We start from the raw sequence: 17500 nt of genomic DNA, 5'->3' as shown, positions 1-17500 counted from the left end.
GATGGATGGAGGATGAATGCTGCCCTCACGAGCACAATGCTGAGATCAGACCTCAAAGCAAAGCTAGGGAAGCGGGGCTGCGTGCTGACAGTACTGAGGGCGGCAGCGGTAGTCGTGATGCTGCTGCTGGCACACGTGACGCTGCACCAGCACCACTACACCTTCCGTAACCCTTTCAGTCTCCACCTTCGCAGCGCGTCCCAGCACACATACCTGTTGCCCACCGGACCTCGCGCCGGGAATCAGGTCTTGTACCAGCAGGACGCCATTCAGGAGCTGAACAGCATGTGGGTAAGGGTCATCCCTATGTGTAGTTTTGAAGTTTATACAAACAATACACATACATAATAAACATCTGTGTTTACAAACCAAAATTTTCTCCTGTGTTGCCATAACGCCTTTACTGTCACCAGACGGAGGAATCGCGGGCGGCGTGGGTGGCGGTGCTGCAGGAGCGGCGGGACAGGCTGCGGGAGGCATGTCGCCGCACCAACCACCTTCCTTCCAGTTCGACCTGCTGCCGCGTCGCAGCCTGGTGTGGGCCGCACCACTCGGCGTCGTCTGGTGCCCCATCTTCAAGGTGGGTGGGGGCGGTAGAGGCAGGGTCAGCACCGTCACTCGGAGGAGCCGCAAATTTAAGGTTTAATAGGTCTTCAACATGGCCGCCCCCTCGCTAAATTATATATTATTATTGAATAATAGATGATAAATGGAGTCACACTGCATGAAAGTGGTGGAAAGAAAGACCCATTTCATTACAGACCAGCATCCTTAACCTGTGTAATTTGAAAATTGTGAGAAAATTATCAGAAAAAGATGGGTGAAGTTTTTTTGGAAGTGCTAGACAACATGGATTTAGGGAGGGATGCTTGTGTGCAAGAAATTTACTAGGCTTTTACACCAGAGCGGTTGATATTAATAAAAAAGAGAATGTTGGGTGGTCTGTCTGTATTTTAGAGGAAGCATTTGATAAGGTGCCGCACAAAAGACCTCAATGGAAATTGAGAGAATTTGGAGGAATTCACGCGACAGTATCAAACTGGATAGAAAACAACTGGAGGGAGAGATGAGAACCGTTACAGGAGACGCAGTTTTCGCCTGGGAGTGACTGTCAAGCAAAGTGGTCGGTCGGTATCATGTATTCTTTTATCTGTGTTATTTATGGTAGGAAGAATTACACAGTTATATAAATATTTTTGATGATGCTGAAATCATGAATAGCTTGGATGATAGCTTGGATTGTTGTTGATATCTATAAGATTTCGACAAATTACACAAATGGAGTCATGCATGGAAAATAGAGTTTAATGCTTTGTAGGCGGGCTCAACTACGTGGACCAAGAACTTGCTGCTGGCCTCAAGCAAGGCGGGTGGAAAAATAAACATTCGCGCAGAGCTGCGGGAGCTGTACTCGCCGCCCACCTCCGCTACGGAGCAGGAGAGGATGCTCAACATCTCCATGAGGCTGATCGTCGTGCGCCACCCCTTCGAGCGGCTCCTGTCCGCCTACCGGTGAGGCTGCTGTGCGCCTGTTTTTTGTTACACTCACAGAACTTGACCAACGCCCACCACTAATACTTTTATATGTTTTGAATATCGCTCTCGTACCCACGGCACCGCAGATTTAGGTGAAAGTCTGTAGGCACTGCTCCATGGGTGCACAGTTGTCATGGCTGTAACAGACAGGTCGATCAATGGGTAGCTACTTGGCATAGATGGAAAAGGTAAAATATGGCAGCTTCAATGGATCAGTCTTGGATCCAAAGATATCCACAATTCCATATATTCGAAATGGAAAAAAAAGTTTCATAGCAAAGCGAAATCAGAACTCCAAACTGTAGGTTACTCATCATTGTCAACACCAGTCCACCTCCTGAGTTGTGTTGTCCTGGATTTTTCCCTCAGGGACAAGATGCTTCGGGTCCGGGACCAAAATGATCCCTACATTAGAAAGCAGCAAGAGATTGCCCACTCCTACAAGGACACGGAGGCGCAGCCGCTGCCCTACACGCCGGAGGAACTGCAGAAAGCCGCCGACGATCGCCACAATGCCACCGGTTTGGTCCACCCAACCTTCACGCAGTTTCTTAAAAAGTTCGTGATGACGTAAGGAAATTAGGGTAAGGAAATCATGGTAACTCCTAAAGTTTCCCATGGACAGCACTGAGTTAACTGCAATAATTTTAGACTCCTCGGTTAATAATTGCAAGCTTCTGATAATGTCAAGCACAGCGGCTTGAACACCTTGATTCGCCTGCAGGAAAATGAACAGTCACGTCAACAACCACTGGCGGCCGTTCTGGATTGCCTGCGAGCCCTGCCACTTGGACTACGACGTCATCGCCCACGTGGAGACCCTCGCGGAGGACCAGGAGTTTGTCATCCGGGAGCTGGGCCTCCAGGACCGCCTGCGGCCCGCCCGCACCCACGCGTCCAAGTGAGGCAACAACAACAACAACAACAACAACAACAACAACAACAAACGCATAATAATAACAATAATAATAATAATAATAATAATAATAATAATAATAATAATAATAATAATAATAATAATAATAATAATAATAATAATAATAATAATAATAATAATAATAATAATAATAATAATAATAATAATAATGATAGCAATAATGATAATAATAATAATAATAATAATAATAATAATAATAATAATAATAATAATAATAATAATAATAATAATAATAATAATAATAATAATAATAATAATAATAATAATAATAATAATAATAATAATAATAATAATAATGATAATAATAATAGTAAAGTAATAATAATAATAGCAATAGTAATAATGATATTATTATTATTATTATTATTATTATTATTATTATTATTATTATTATTATTATTATTATTATTATTATTATTATTGTTGTTGTTGTTGTTGTTGTTGTTGTTGTGTTGGGCATTCGTTTCCTTTCATTGGATTAGCGGATAACAACCCCTCCCACACCCTTTGTTACCAGCCTGCAACAGTCTTGGCCTTCCTGACCGCTGGGCCGCCGCCTGGACGCAGCAATGCTAGGTCACTCCCCTCCTCCACGCCGCCGCCCTCCCCTCACCTCCTCTCTATGTGTCTCAGGTTTGACGGCTACAACGACACAAGCACGGCGTCCGAGGCTTACTTCAGGAAGGTGCCGCTAAAGCTGATGGAGTCCCTGGCAGAACTTCCCCGCCCGGACTTCGATATATTCGGGTACTCCCCCCACACGTACATCGCCATGGCCACCCCGCCCAGAGATAACTCCATAAGCTGAGGCCTTGGCTGACCGGAGCATGAATCCTTAAGCGTATCGGCACCTCCGTTTGGCTGTTTGAAAAGCCTCTTGCAGAAGTCCCTGGGATCTTCACGGACTGTATTGTGATCCTTGTGACACTTTTACGTGACTTCTGGACCTTGAACGGGAAAAAATCACCCAAGAAAACCCAGTTAATCTTCCCTGTGGCATTGGAAAAGAGTCGTAATGGGAGTTCGATAACATTAAGAATATGGTCAATGTACTCTGGCCAGAATGAGTCTCTTTTTAAACACCTGCCTGGTTGCGCTGTGCCTTAGGGGCTGAAATAGAATAAGATCTTGGCTTGTATTCTCTGACGCTTTCGCCTCTTACAAGTATTTCCAAAGACCATGCACGTAGGAGATTGAGTGATTCTTACATTCATGGTGCAGAGGCCCCATCAAACTATCACTGGGCTCCTTGGAAATATCTACAACCTCTACGAAAGCTTAATCAAATGTGAGTGTGAAAGCCCTGAGATGTTTGAGAATGTGGGCCTTGAAAGCTTCATGTAAATAAGACAATGGCGGAGTAGTAAGAAAGAACGCAGCCACCCGCTCTGCTGACACTACCTGAAGATATGTGAGCATGACTGTTCATTGCTCAATATGGTAAAATATGGGTAAGCTTCAGGCTGTTAATTTATCATACTTAATTTATTATAGTTTATTTATTATTGCTAATTATTATAATTAATTTAAATAGAGAGTAAATTTATTATAGTTTATTTATTATCGAGTTAAAACTGAGCATTTCTGTATTTTGAATATAAAAACAATGGACTTGTAAAGATACACAGGAATCAGTATTATTGTCCCTCCGACTCTCTCTCTCTCTCTCTCTCTCTCTCTCTCTCTCTCTCTCTCTCTCTCTCTCTCTCTCTCTCTCTCTCTCTCTCTCTCTCTCTCTCTCTCTCTCTCTCTCTCTCTGTAGTATGCCACTTGTTTCTTTGTTCCACCCTGACATTTGATCCCTTATTACCAAACTTCGGTGTGTGTGTGTGTGTGTGTGTGTGTGTGTGTGTGTGTGTGTGTGTGTGTGTGTGTGTGTGTGTGTGTGTGTGTGTGCTGGGGCAGACCTGGACACCAAACTGTATAGAATATAGATAAAGATGCTGTTTGAAAACAGGATGATTATGGTGTATATGAATGAATTATTCCCTGTCAGTCTGAGCGAAGTTTGACAAGACTGATTTTTTTTTTTTGGGGGGGGTGGGTGGGTGGCTGGAGGGCATCACAGGTTCATGAGGGGGGGGGGGCGCAAGCGAGGCGCAGGGGAAGAAAAAAAATTATATAGACCCAAAAAGAGTTCCCATGATGAGCAAATGTCGATATGGAAACTAAAAGAGACAGTGACAGTAAAGGAAGGAGAATAATAAAATAAGGGAGTGACAAAAGCAATACATATACCTAATGAGTTGACAGATTAAAGGCTAAACAAAGACAGGTTAGTTACACTTGGCAGGTAAATAAAGGTGTGTCATAATACACCGATTAATTACACATGCGAAATTAATTAGGATAAGTCACAGTTTATAGGTTAATTACACATAACAGACAAATTAAATGATACAGAGGCAGGACACAACCCAACCTTCAATACCTATCATCATTTAGAGCTATAATTATCCACCTTGTTTGATAGCCTTCATTATTTCTGTACAGGTTAAGTTTCCTGCCTGACACTACACCTGTTTTATAATCTAACATTATTTGATTGACAGCTTTGAGTTATTTAAGGTTGAAAGCTGAAATTATGCACCTTTTTATTCAATTTCCCTTTACTTTCTACCTTATCCTAGTCTGCTACCTTTGTTATCATTACTTGCTTGATATTTTGACCATCTAATAATCAAGCATAATTTGGGTGACAGGGTTGAGTTCTTTGAGGCTGAAAGTTGAAATTATCCACCTTTTCTCAATTATTATCCTTCATTCCTTCCTTCCCATTCTTCCTTTTTTCCTTTTACCTTTCTGCTACCTCACCATTACTTAACTGACATCTCACCCACTTGATAACTAGCATAAAATGGGTAAAGTTACACACCTTTGAAGCAATTTTTCCTCATCTGCCTTCCTCATTCTATTCTACTGCCTGGGTTATCATTGCATGACATCATTACTCAGCACAAACAGATAGCAGGCAGTAACCAAGTCCTCTAAACATCGTTAAAAAGCATCATTCAGCGTCCTCATCTCCTCCCTTCAAGATTTACAGCATCCTTACCCATTATCCACCTTTTTTCTCAATCATCCTGTATTCCTTTCCTAATTCTAGTCTGCCACCTGGATTATCATCACTCAACACTACGTAAGATAATTAGATGATAGGCTGTAATGAAGAAGCATAGATGTTATTAGTTTGTTCAGCATCTTCATTTCGTCCTGCAGCCTCCTTACCCATCTGTGGAGGCTGTCACGATGGCCACCTTGCCTGCCAGTCTTCCCCCCTGCATGGCTGCCGTGGATGCTGGTAATGAAGAAGGGACGCCAGGGCAGCCTCGTCGCTAAACCTTCGTGACTCTTGGTACGGGCCGAAGAGCCTTAGGCTCGTACCAAGAGTCACGAAGGTTTAGCGACGAAGATCGAAGGGAAGGATGGTGCGTACCTATAGTCACTAGCATTTTTGGAACGAAGGTCTGCGGGAGAGACGAAGGGAAGGCAAGGTCTACCCCGTGTCTTCCCTCAGACCTTCGAGGAAAAATATGTTTATTTTCCAAGTTTGGCGTGACAAATAGTTGCGGTTCAGTTAAAACAACCTGATAAAATATTTTCCCTAATTGGAAAGTCATATATTATAGTTGCAGCGAATATGTTTGTCTTGTTTACAACAACAGCACGCGCATTCAAAGCACAGAGGAACCAGCCAGGCGGGAACCTTCGTGGCTCACATTCTCCAACGATCTATGGTTTTTCAAATTCTTTCTCATTTCAGTTAAGACATCTGGCTCTGCAAGTGCAAACAAAGGGTATCTTAATAATTTACTGCATGCAAATAACGATTAATAATGGAAAAAAAAAACATGAAATAATAAATAATAACTGTTGAATGCGATGCTAAACTATTTCGAATATATTAGGCTACTCATGTTATTTATACATGCAACATCAAAATTCCTTGAGTATAGACACTTGCAGAGTCGAAAGTCACTTTATATCCCTTAATGAGATGAAATATGAGCATCTGAAAGGCTATAGATCGTTCGTGTATGATCAAACAATACTGTTTGATAAACAAAGTTGTTTCTTTGTGTCCTTGTATGGTATATTATCGATGCAAATCTTCTGTTTGCGGTTCATATACGATGGTTTGAGGATTTTTTGTATACACAAACATTCAAATGATCTTCACGTAATCACAAACTCACAATGCGCAGGTGCCACATATACGTTCACGAGTGGACAGACGGAATGAAACGGACAATATTATGGCTGTAATAGCACCATGGAGGTATTATACCTCCATGAATAGCACTGTGTGTTTGCATGTGTGTGTGTGCATTAGATCTGGTAGGTGAAAAGTAGGCTGCAGTGTGTGTATGTGCATATACCTTCCCGAGCGACTTGTGGTAAGGATTGAAGGCATGGTCTGAGGCCGAGCCTCATTGTCGAAGGGAAGGTACGCGGCTCGACCTTCATGACTCTTGGTACGGGCCTTCGTCTCTTCAGCTCTCCTCTTACTGACAGCCTTCTATCTCTTAAATTCCGCCGCCATGTTGCTTCTCTTTCTATCTTCTATCGATATTTTCATGCTGACTGCTCTTCTGAACTTGCTAACTGCATGCCTCCCCCCCTCCCGCGGCCCCGCTGCACACGACTTTCTACTCATGCTCATCCCTATACTGTCCAAACCCCATATGGAAGAGTTAACCAGCATCTCCATTCTTTCATCCCCTTCACTGGTAAACTCTGGAACAGTCTTCCTTCGTCTGTATGTCCTCCTGCCTATGACTTGACCTCTTTAAAAAAAGAGTGTATCAAGACATCTCTCCACTCGAAATTGACCTCCCTTTTGGCTACTCTTTACTTTTTACTTTTGTGTGAGTGGCGAGTAGTGGGCTTTTTTTTTTTTACTCTTTTTTTTTGCCATTGAGCCGCATCCTTAATGTAAAAAAAAAAAAACATCAATCAATCATGTGTTTTGAGAGGACTGGAAGAAATTGAATAGAGTGGCTGCTGCTGGGACTGAGTGAATTAAGAGAAGAATGGACGAGTGTCTGAAGCAGTGAAAGGGTCCATGGAAGGATTGTGGCAGGCAAGATGTAAGGAATAGCATATCTTGTTTCATGAAGAGTATTGTTTGATCTGTCTCTTTTGTTTCACTTCAAAGGAACTGACATTATAAAGACCTGCCTTGGGAAACATCTCATGACCAGGATCATTATTATTATTATTAATATTATTATTATTATTATTATTATTATTATTATTATTATTATTATTATTATTATTATTATTATTATTATTATTATTATTGTTATTATTATTATTATTATTATTATTATTATTATTATTATTATTATTATTATTATTATTATTATTATTATTATTATTATTATTATTATTTTAAACTGTGATGTTGCAAAGGTTTATAAAGCGTTGAATGTCCACTATAATGTCAAGCTGTGATGTCTAATTAACCAAAATATTGTTCATGGCGAAAAAATCAGATACATCAGTTAGGCTATTTAGATGGGAAGAAGAGAGATGAGGATGTTTGGAAGAAGAGAGAGGAAGATGCTGGGAAGAAGAAAGATGAGGATGCTGAGAAGAGGAGAGATGAAGATGCTGGGAAGAGGAGAGACGAGGATGCTGGGAAAAGCAGAGATGGAGATGCTGGGAAAAGGAGAGATGGAGATGCTGGGTAGAGGAAGGATGAAGATGAAGAGAAAAGGAGAGGCGAGGATGCTGGGGAGAGGAGGGATGAAGATGCTGAGAAGAAGAGAGACGAGGATGCTGGGGAGAGGAGGGATGAATATGCTGAGAAGAGGAGAGATGAAGATACTGGGGAGAAGAGAAAAAAAGATGCAAGGAAGAGATGAAGATGCTGAAAAGAGAAGAAATGAAGATGCTGGAAGGAGGAAAGATGAAGATGCTTGTAAGAGGAGAGATGAAGATGCTTGGAAGAGGAGAGATGAGGATGCTGGGAAGAGGAGAGATGTAGATGCTGGGAAGTGGAGAGATGGAGATGCTGGGAAGAAGAGAGATGAAGATGCTGGAGAGAGGAGAAATGAAGATGATGAAGATAGTTGTGAGGATGCAAAGGCTCATAAAGTGACGAATATCCACTATAATATGAAACTGTGAACTCCTCCGTACTAGATATTTATTTTTTTCCAGGAAGGGAGGCAACTCAGAGGTAAAAAACTACAAAAACAGCCACAAAATAACGCTGCTCCGTTAATCCAAAAAAAAAAGGAAAGGTCAGTTTCGAGACGAGAGGATAAAATGTTGCTCATGGCGTAGTAAGGTTTAGATACCTGTTACGATAAAGGAGAGAGCTGTGACGCCTGTTCAGAGGATGATGTGGCTGATGTTTATTTATTTACTTAATAATTTACTTATTTTGCAGCGAGGGAGGACGTTCAAGGGCGTAAACAAAAGCAATAACAGCAAAACAAAGCCCGCCAGACGCTGTTCATGTGGTTGGTGGGGTCAAGGCAAGGGAGGAGAGGGGAGATCAAGGAAACTATCGATCATAATTATTTTCTTAACATTTCATCGCCCGAGCACACATCTGACAAGGCTTTCGTAGGAGTCTTGGTGCATTTCCAAGGGTAGTTTTATGATCCTGGTGCTAGTTTAACCCTTCCTTTGCACCATGAACCTAAACAAATATTCATTAGAACCCGACAGATCTCCTTAGCGGCCTTTAGAAATGGTTTATGTGAGCGGCGTCCGACAATGTTTCATACTCTTAAACATTTCGTCGCCCAAGCACTCATATGATAAGGCTTTCGTAGGAGTCTTGGGCATTTCAAGGGGTAGTTTTATGCCCCTGGTGGTAGTTTAACCCTTCTTCTGTACCATAAACCTAAAACAAAACACTCATTAGAACTCGATTGATCTCCTTTTCGGCCTTTGGAAACAGCTGATGTGTAAGGTGGAAGCGCCTAAGAATACACACACACACACACACACACACACATATATATATATATATATATATATATATATATATATATATATATATATATAGATATATATATATATATATATATATATATATATATATATATATATATATATATATATATATATTGAAGGAAATGGGTAGCGAGCTTATTTGTCTTCCTTCTATTTCCCTGAACTGCTTCCTTAATTTCCTAAAAAACAAAACAATAAAACGTCATCAGTGTGGTGGCAAACAGGCGCTATCATATGGCAACAACGACTTTTGTTGTTTCCGCCCCCCTCTCCGCCCTCCTCTTCTGGCCACTTCCACCCTAAGGAAATAATTTATAGTCTCCTTGGCGGGGCTGAAGGTCCTTTCAGCATATTATTGCACCGCTGACGTGAACGGCCGCGCGAGATGAGTTCAAGGAGCGACTCAAGTAAACATATGCCTTGTGTGCAGGGCTGGAGTAATTACACTTGAAAAAATAAGTACAACTATAATTACTTTCAGGAAGTTTGAATTACGATTATAACTATAATTACATTTGGAAATAGCAATTACATTACAATTACAATTACGTCAAAACAAATTTAATTACAATTACATAGTGAACATCGCCCGCATGCTACATCTCATCACTTCACAGTTACACGTCTAACCGTAAGAAGCAGCGCAGCGTGTCAGCAGCCAGCGTAATTGTAGGCGCAGGACTGAAGTCACTGACCCTCACTGGTTTTGGAGGAAGGTTCTTCAACTAGTGGCGGAGCGGCCGCCTCCGACTTCCTGACTGTCACCAGCAAATTTAAGTCTTATAAGCAACCCATCAATCCTAATGGAGCTCGACAAGTACCACTTCCATTTCATAATCTCAAATAAACTACAAATTACCTCATCCTTTATTTAATTACAATTACAATTACTTACTATAATTGCATTTTCAATTACAATTACAATTGCAATAATACTGTAATTAATTACACTTCAGTTAAATTACAATTACTCCAACCCTGCTTGTGTCAGTGTGTGTGTGTGTGTGTGTGTGTGTGTGTGTGTGTGTGTGTGTATCCCCCCAACAAGTGATGGATCTCGGGGTACGCCTGAAACCTTACACTCAACCACACACCCACACAACCCCCCCCCCCCCCACACACACACACAAACAATCACACTCTTACCCGGGAGGCAAGACATTAAGCCCGAGTCACACATTCACGACTATGACTCCCGGCGCTCTCCCGACTCAAACCACGCCTCCCACCGTCGGGCCGCACGCCGACAGTTTTGGACATTTTCAAAACAATCGGGGCCCTCCCCGATATCTGTCACCCGTCGCGAATAAGCTACGGCCGTCGGATGTCATCTCAACGACGTCGTAACAACGTCGTTTCGACATCGGCTATGGTCGGCACTCAAGGGGATGGACTTACGATGGTCGTTACGTACGTCTGGCAGCGCGACATTCCAAAACTGGCAGCGCGTGGTCTGAATGTCGGGAGGGCGCCGGGAGTCATTGTCGTGAATGTGTGACTGGGGCCTTACACCCGGAACCCAGGGAGACAGCGGGTACGGATTTGGTTATACTAGAGACCCCATCCGTCTCCTCTCCGCCCGCGGGAATGGATCGCGGTACCTCTCAGATGTGAGATGCGCGTGCTACACACACACACACACACACACACACACACACACACACGTAGCATATGTAGGAAAATATGCGGAGAGAGAGAGAGAGAGAGAGAGAGAGAGAGAGAGAGAGAGAGAGAGAGAGAGAGAGAGAGAGAGAGAGAGAGAGAGAGAGAGAGCAGCAGCAGCAGCAGCAGCAGGAATACGTACATTTTCGAGAAACGGACCTTTGAGCCTAGGTTTGAGCCGCTTCCGTTAGCGTGCCTAAAAGCAAGTAATATTAGAGGAAGCGAGCACCCAAAACCTGCTTGTGTTGCCAGCCTGGAGGACGGACACTAACGAATCAAGAGTTGCCTGCAAGTTGCTTCATGCTCTTTACTCTTTCATTTTAATTAAGTACAACATAAATATGCACGAGAAACGATAGTTAGTAAGTAAGCTTTGCTTCATATTACCTGAGTTTTGCTGGTAAAAAAAAAAAAAAAAAAGATGCTACTTTCCCAGCGCATGCTCAGCCAATCAGCAAGCAGAAAACTCTCCGAGGAATAAGGGCACGCCTGCGACCAAGTACAGGTTTCGTATTTCACGGCGCGCCAACAGATTGACAGCTTAGTGCACCGGCCACTGTGAAAGAGGCTAAAGGTTAGTATGGAAGGTGCTTTTTAGGAAGGCACGGTGGTAGCCCAGGGAGGAGGTCACAGCCCCAGGAGGGACGCCGAGCAGGCGCTGATCAAGGTGGTGAAGTGCTCCAAGGTGAATACCTGCAGATCAAACAGGTTTGGAAAAGAGCACGCGTGGCTATGCTTGGGCTTGCCAGACGCCCAAGAAACTCTGGCGGATATCGGAAATAAGACGAGAAACAATTAGGAGACTAAGGACGGAGGTGACGAGAATGAAAGTTGGGTGTGGCAAAGACCCAAGACTATAGTGAGCTTCCTGGACTTGGCTGGTGCACCCCCACAGGATGCTTTTGGTGGGGTCGGAGTGCATCTCTACATCGAGGGAGACAGGCAGATGTGCAGCAGGCTGCTAGAATGGATCAGGGGGAACGAAAGACTTTGTAAGATGAGGAAAAAGGGGAAGGCGGGTACAAGGCAGTGACGGAAGTGGATGAAAGGATGTGTAAATTGTGTGTGTGAATGTGAGAGTATGGAGTGTGGGGAGGACCCCAGCATGTAAGAGTACATGGTGTGGGGCAAAAGCAGGACCCCAGCAGGTCGTTTCATCTGTTCCGTCGCGACAGTAGATGTGGTATACATGCGCTTGGTTAGTTCGTCAGTGGGTGAAAATCAGCTGTTGCATGTAATAAATATTCAAGCTATCACACAAAAAAATCAATCTGGATCTGGATCTGGACAATAATGCGCAGGGCACCAAAGAAGGTGCATAACACGCATATTTGTTGGCTGTTGGGGGGGACGGGGGAGCCGAGTGTGCAGGGGAGGGAAGTGAATCAAGTGTAATTGTTAGTGTTAGTGTGTTGTGGTGACAAGTGAGTGTATTTGTTTTTTGAATGTGTCTATTGTACCGCAATCTAAAATCTGTTGAGGGAGGCTGTTCCAGTCACGTATGGTGCGTGGAAAGTGCGAGTGCTTGTATGCGTCAGTGTTAGTGTGATATGTTTGGTACTTATGGATGTGTATGTTACGAGTACGTTGACTGTTTGCCTTGTGTAGGTATGTTTGTGGGTCAATGTCAATGTGAGTGTTTGTGATCTTGTACATAAGTGTAAGTCTGTGTGCTTGTCTGCGTATGTGAAGAGGGTCCATGTTTATCTGTTGTTTGATCCGTGTTGTGATTCCCGGCGTTCGAGTGTAATTGTTTGTAATGAACCTAGTCGCCTTGGTGTTGATTTGTTCTAACCTATCAATGTTTCTGTGTGTGTAAGGATCCCACACCGTGGAGCAGTATTCCAGTGTTGGTTTCGCAAGTGTGTCATAAGCTATGTGTTTAATGTCAGGTGTGCAATTATGTAAATTCCTCCTCAGGAACCCCAGTGTTCTGTTGGCTGTGGCACTGATATGGTCTATGTGGGTGTTAAATTTCAAGTTTGTTGAGAGATGGATACCAAGGTACTTGTGTATGTGAACTGATTCTAAATTTGAATTGTGGAAAGTGTAAGTGTGATGGATGGGGCTGTGCGTTCTGGTGAACCTTAAAAGTTTGCATTTGTCATGTCGGAAGTTCATCTGCCAGGTGCGTTCCCACCGCTCGAGAGGGTCCAAGTCGTTTTGCAGTAGTCTGCAGTCGTCAGTAGTCTTTACTGCTCTAAACAGTAAACTATCGTCGGTAAATAGTTTAGTGGAAGAGTTAGGTGTTGTCAGTGGAAGATCGCTAATGTACAGAAGGAAAAGAAGGGGACCTAGAACGGTGCCTTGAGGGACACCTGAAGAGACAGGGACAGTGTTAGATAAAGATCCGTCAAGAAGAACACGTTGAGTCCGGTTAGTAAGAAATGCAGTGATCCAGTGAAGAATAGGTCCTGAAATACTGTAGTATTTCAGTTTTAATGTCAGTCTTTTGTGCGGGACTTTGTCGAAGGCTTTGGCAAAATCTAAAACAATAGTGTCAACTTGTTTAATGTCACGTCGGTCAAGTAGCCTCGTAATGTCGTGATATGTAGTAATGAGTTGCGATTCACATGAGCGTTTAGGTCGAAAGCCGTGTTGTGAGTCAGTAAGGATGTTTGCGTCAAGGTGATTCATTATGTGTTTGTGTATTACGTGCTCGAAAATTTTACATGGAATCGATGTTTGTGAGATGGGGCGATAATTGGCTGGGTCAGTCCGGTCACCTGTCTTGAATAAAGGATTAATATTTGCCAAGATCCAGTCAGAGGGTAATGAGGTGGATGACAGTGATTGGGCGAATATGGCCTGAAGGATGGGGGCAATGATGGGGGCAAAGGGTTTAAGAATGAAGGCAGGAATGTTGTCGGGGCCAGTGGATTTGGTTGTATCGAGTCCTTCCAGTAATTTCTGTATTCCGTTAGTCGTGATGTCAAGGGGGGCTATGGGGGGGAAGGGGCTGTGTGGCATGTTTGGCGTCAGGTTGTGTTCTTGTGTGTATACCGATTGGAACTGTGTGTTGAGTATTTATGCTTTGTGTTGTGGGCTGGTTACTAATGTGTTAGTGTTGTCTTTAAGTGATGTAATCGTGTTAGTGTCATGTTTGCGCGTCTTAAAGAACTTGAAATAGTTTTTGTTATTTCTTACGTTGTCTGCGAGGTAAGTTGCTATGTGTTTGCGTTCCGCTACTTTTATGTGTTTGGCAAATGTCTTTTGGTGGTTTTTGTAGGCGGTCCAATTATCTGTGGTGTTGTATGTCTGCGCGCGCCTGCAGAGTCTTTGTTTCTTGCGATGTTGTCTGCGTAGATCCCTGGAAAACCAGGGGAGTGTGTACCTGCAAGAAAGTGTTTTTGTGGTATGTGTCTGTTCACTGAGGCGTGTATGGCGTGTTTCAGGTTGTTCCAGTTGGTGGAAGGAAGTCTTGTGTTTGGGTCCTGGGGACTGGAGAGAGAGAGAGAGAGAGAGAATAATGTCTGTTAACTCCTTCAGCACCTTGAAAAAAAACTGTCAGAGAGAGAGGTCTTTTTCATCTACATCTAGGTAAAAAAAAGATCAACTATGGGACAGAAGACCAGACAAAAACTCACTCACTTCCTGCATTGAATCAACAGTATCATTGACAAAGCAGAAAAAGTCATTTCTGACACACATAGTTGTGCTTAAATTTTATGCATTATGGTTCAGTTTAACTGTATTTTTTTTATATATCACTTAAGAAGAACAGGTTCTTCAAAAATAAAATTATATATATATATATATATATATATATATATATATATATATATATATATATATATATATATATATATATATTCCTGGTGTTTGGGTCAGACGCAAAAAAGTCGGTGCTGAAGGTATTTAGGTCTTGTTTGATCATGTCTTAAGTCAGTCCTTGAAAAAAGGAAAATCTGTCTGGGTTTCTGTTTGTGTCTACTCGGTCGGAGGTCAGCGTAAATGATGAGTATGTCGTGGTCACTAAGTCCTGGAACAACCTGAGTGTTTGTTATATTAAGAATGTTGTTGGTGATTAGTTTTACTTTAACTCGGCGATATTTCTCATCACCTGCTTATCCAATTGCTCTTATCTTGTCATACATGTATTCTAATAACCCTCAAACCCCCTTAAAAAGAGTGCAGAGATCAAAACGACCTTGAAAACTGTAATGATATATGTGTGGGAACCCACGCGGCCGCGGGCGGCGGAGCAGCCATCATCCCAAGGCAGCCAACACTCGCACCTCACCAGAGCTGAAACATTATCTTCTTATCTACGGGGTGGGGGTGGGGGTGATTTGGCCCCCTTGATCCCCTGAGAGCAGCGGTCGGCAACCTGCGGCTCCGGAGTCGCATGAGGGCCTTTTAAGAGACCTATGCGGCTCCTGCCACCTACTTAAAAACTCATATTTTTCGTAGAAAAATTAAAGCACACGTTCGAGACAGAGCAGCTCTATAAAGAAACTCAGCAGAAGTCACAATAAAGCTTAACCTCAGCATGGTGACGAGATCTAGTATGTACAGTTAGTATGTTGTTTAAAAGTACAAATATAATATATTTGTTCAGTTGAGGGAACAAACTTTGAAAGATTGACAAAAGGTTACTGACATCATAGTAAGTTAAAGGAGTGACTTCTTAAATATAATAGTTTATTTTATGACAGCTGCAATCGTGATTATTATTATTATTATTATTATTATTATTATTATTATTATTATTATTATTATTATTATTATTATTATTATTTTTTTTTTATTTATTATTATTATTATTATTATTATTATTATTATTATTATTATTATTATTATTATTATTATTATTATTATTATTATTATTATTATTATTATTATTATTATCATCATCATTTTAGTGTATTTGATTACCTTGTCTGTGGATATATTATCTGAATCACAAATGGAGGAGGATAGTTTTCATGTTTCGTAATTACCATTCATTATTTACACTGCGGCTCCAGCAGGACTGATTTTAAAATGTCTGCGTAATGGGGGACTTTAATTATAGGAATATAGACTGGGAAGACCTAGTGGGTGACCTGGAAGCTGAGGATTTTCTTGAAGTTATACAAGATAACTTCCTTAAGCAGGTAGCTACTGAGCCTACCAGAGGGGATAACATATTAGACTTAGTCCTAACTAATAATGGAAACTTGCTACATGAGCTGGAGGTGGGCGGAGAGCTAGGAAACAGTGACCACAGAACGGTTCGTTGTAGCATAAACTGGGCGTTAACCCGCGAACCAAACCCAGTGTTAGTACCAGATTTTAGAAGAGCAAATTACGAGGGGCTTCGAGGACATCTTGAAGGGATAAACTGGGATAATTTACGGATACATGAGGGCCAGAACTGCGGATTGGAGAGCCAGGAGAACCAGGTAGAAATGTCTTACAATAATTTAGTTAGAGTAATAGTAGAGGGGCAAGGACAGGATATACCACAGCGAACACTTAGAAAAGAAAACAATGACCCCAAGTGGATGACTCGTGGACTAAAACACGAGATAGGGTTAAAGAAGAGAATTTATCAGAAAATAAAGAATGGTGAGACACATCTCAGGGGCCGGTATGTCGAACTATCTAGATTAGTGAAGAAAAACACCAGGATAGCAAAAAGGAATTATAAGATCAAAGTAGCAAATGAGGAGAAAAGTAATCCTAAGGGCTTCTTTCAGATGTACAGAACAAAAACACGGGAGAAAATTGGACCGCTAAAAACAAACACAGGGGAGCTAGAAGAAAATTACGAAAATATGAGCACATTGTTGAACGACTACTTCCTTTCAGTATTAACACAAGAGGATCGAACGACTATTCCGGAAAGGGTTCAGGTGTACGAGGGCGGGGATGGCGATAAACTGAGGGATATAATCATTACCAGGCAAGTAGTTCAGGATGAGATATATAAGCTTAAGAGGAATAAGTCGCCAGGTCCTGACGGGATATTTCCGAGGGTATTAAGGAATTAGGTGATGTAATCAGTGGCCCACTAACCGACATCTTTAAGATGTCGGTAAATACTGGCTATGTGCCCGGCTTATGGAAAGTAGCTAATGTGACGCCGATTTTCAAAAAGGAGGATAGGTCGGCTGCTTCAAACTATCGCCTAATTAGCTTAACATCGGCTATAGGCAAGATGCTGGAGTCCATAATAGCCAGGAACATTCGGGAGCATCTAGAGAAACACAGTTTAATTCATAACTCGCAGCATGGGTTCACGAAAGGTAGGTCATGCCTCACTAATCTCTTGTCCTTCTACAGTAAAGTATTTGAGGCGGTAGACAGAGATGAAAATTATGATGTAATCTATCTTGATTTTAGTAAAGCGTTTGACAAAGTTCCTCAGCAACGACTGTTGCTTAAATTACAGGCTCACGGAAT

The 17500-nt window shown here is 42.1% G+C and overlaps 2 protein-coding genes across 3 annotated transcripts in view; one reads left to right on the top strand and one right to left on the bottom strand.

The window, feature by feature from the left end:
• LOC126995923 (dehydrogenase/reductase SDR family member 4-like) overlaps window positions 1-5813 on the bottom strand; it is a 35404-nt gene extending 29591 nt beyond the window's left edge. Inside the window, exon 1 of the mRNA XM_050855824.1 lies at window positions 5702-5813. Coding sequence (XP_050711781.1) covers window positions 5702-5757 — 56 coding nt within the window. The 5' untranslated portion in view covers window positions 5758-5813. The remainder of the gene's footprint in view (window positions 1-5701) is intronic.
• The window catches only part of LOC126995921 (carbohydrate sulfotransferase 13-like), a 27897-nt gene that overhangs the window by 162 nt on the left and 10235 nt on the right, over window positions 1-17500 (top strand). Inside the window, exon 1 of one of the 2 annotated variants that reach the window (XM_050855821.1) lies at window positions 1-291. This exon is cut by the window's left edge and continues 162 nt beyond it. In XM_050855821.1, coding sequence (XP_050711778.1) covers window positions 1-291 — 291 coding nt within the window. Of the gene's footprint in view, window positions 292-11585; window positions 11685-17500 lie in introns of those variants that run through there. The other variant, XM_050855820.1, reaches the window with a different exon arrangement.

The sequence above is a fragment of the Eriocheir sinensis genome, chromosome 9, assembly GCF_024679095.1.
Source record: "Eriocheir sinensis breed Jianghai 21 chromosome 9, ASM2467909v1, whole genome shotgun sequence".
Lineage (NCBI taxonomy): Eukaryota > Metazoa > Arthropoda > Malacostraca > Decapoda > Varunidae > Eriocheir > Eriocheir sinensis.
The sequence above is the reverse complement of the archived record's forward strand: the minus strand, read 5'-3'. Positions and strand labels throughout refer to the sequence as shown.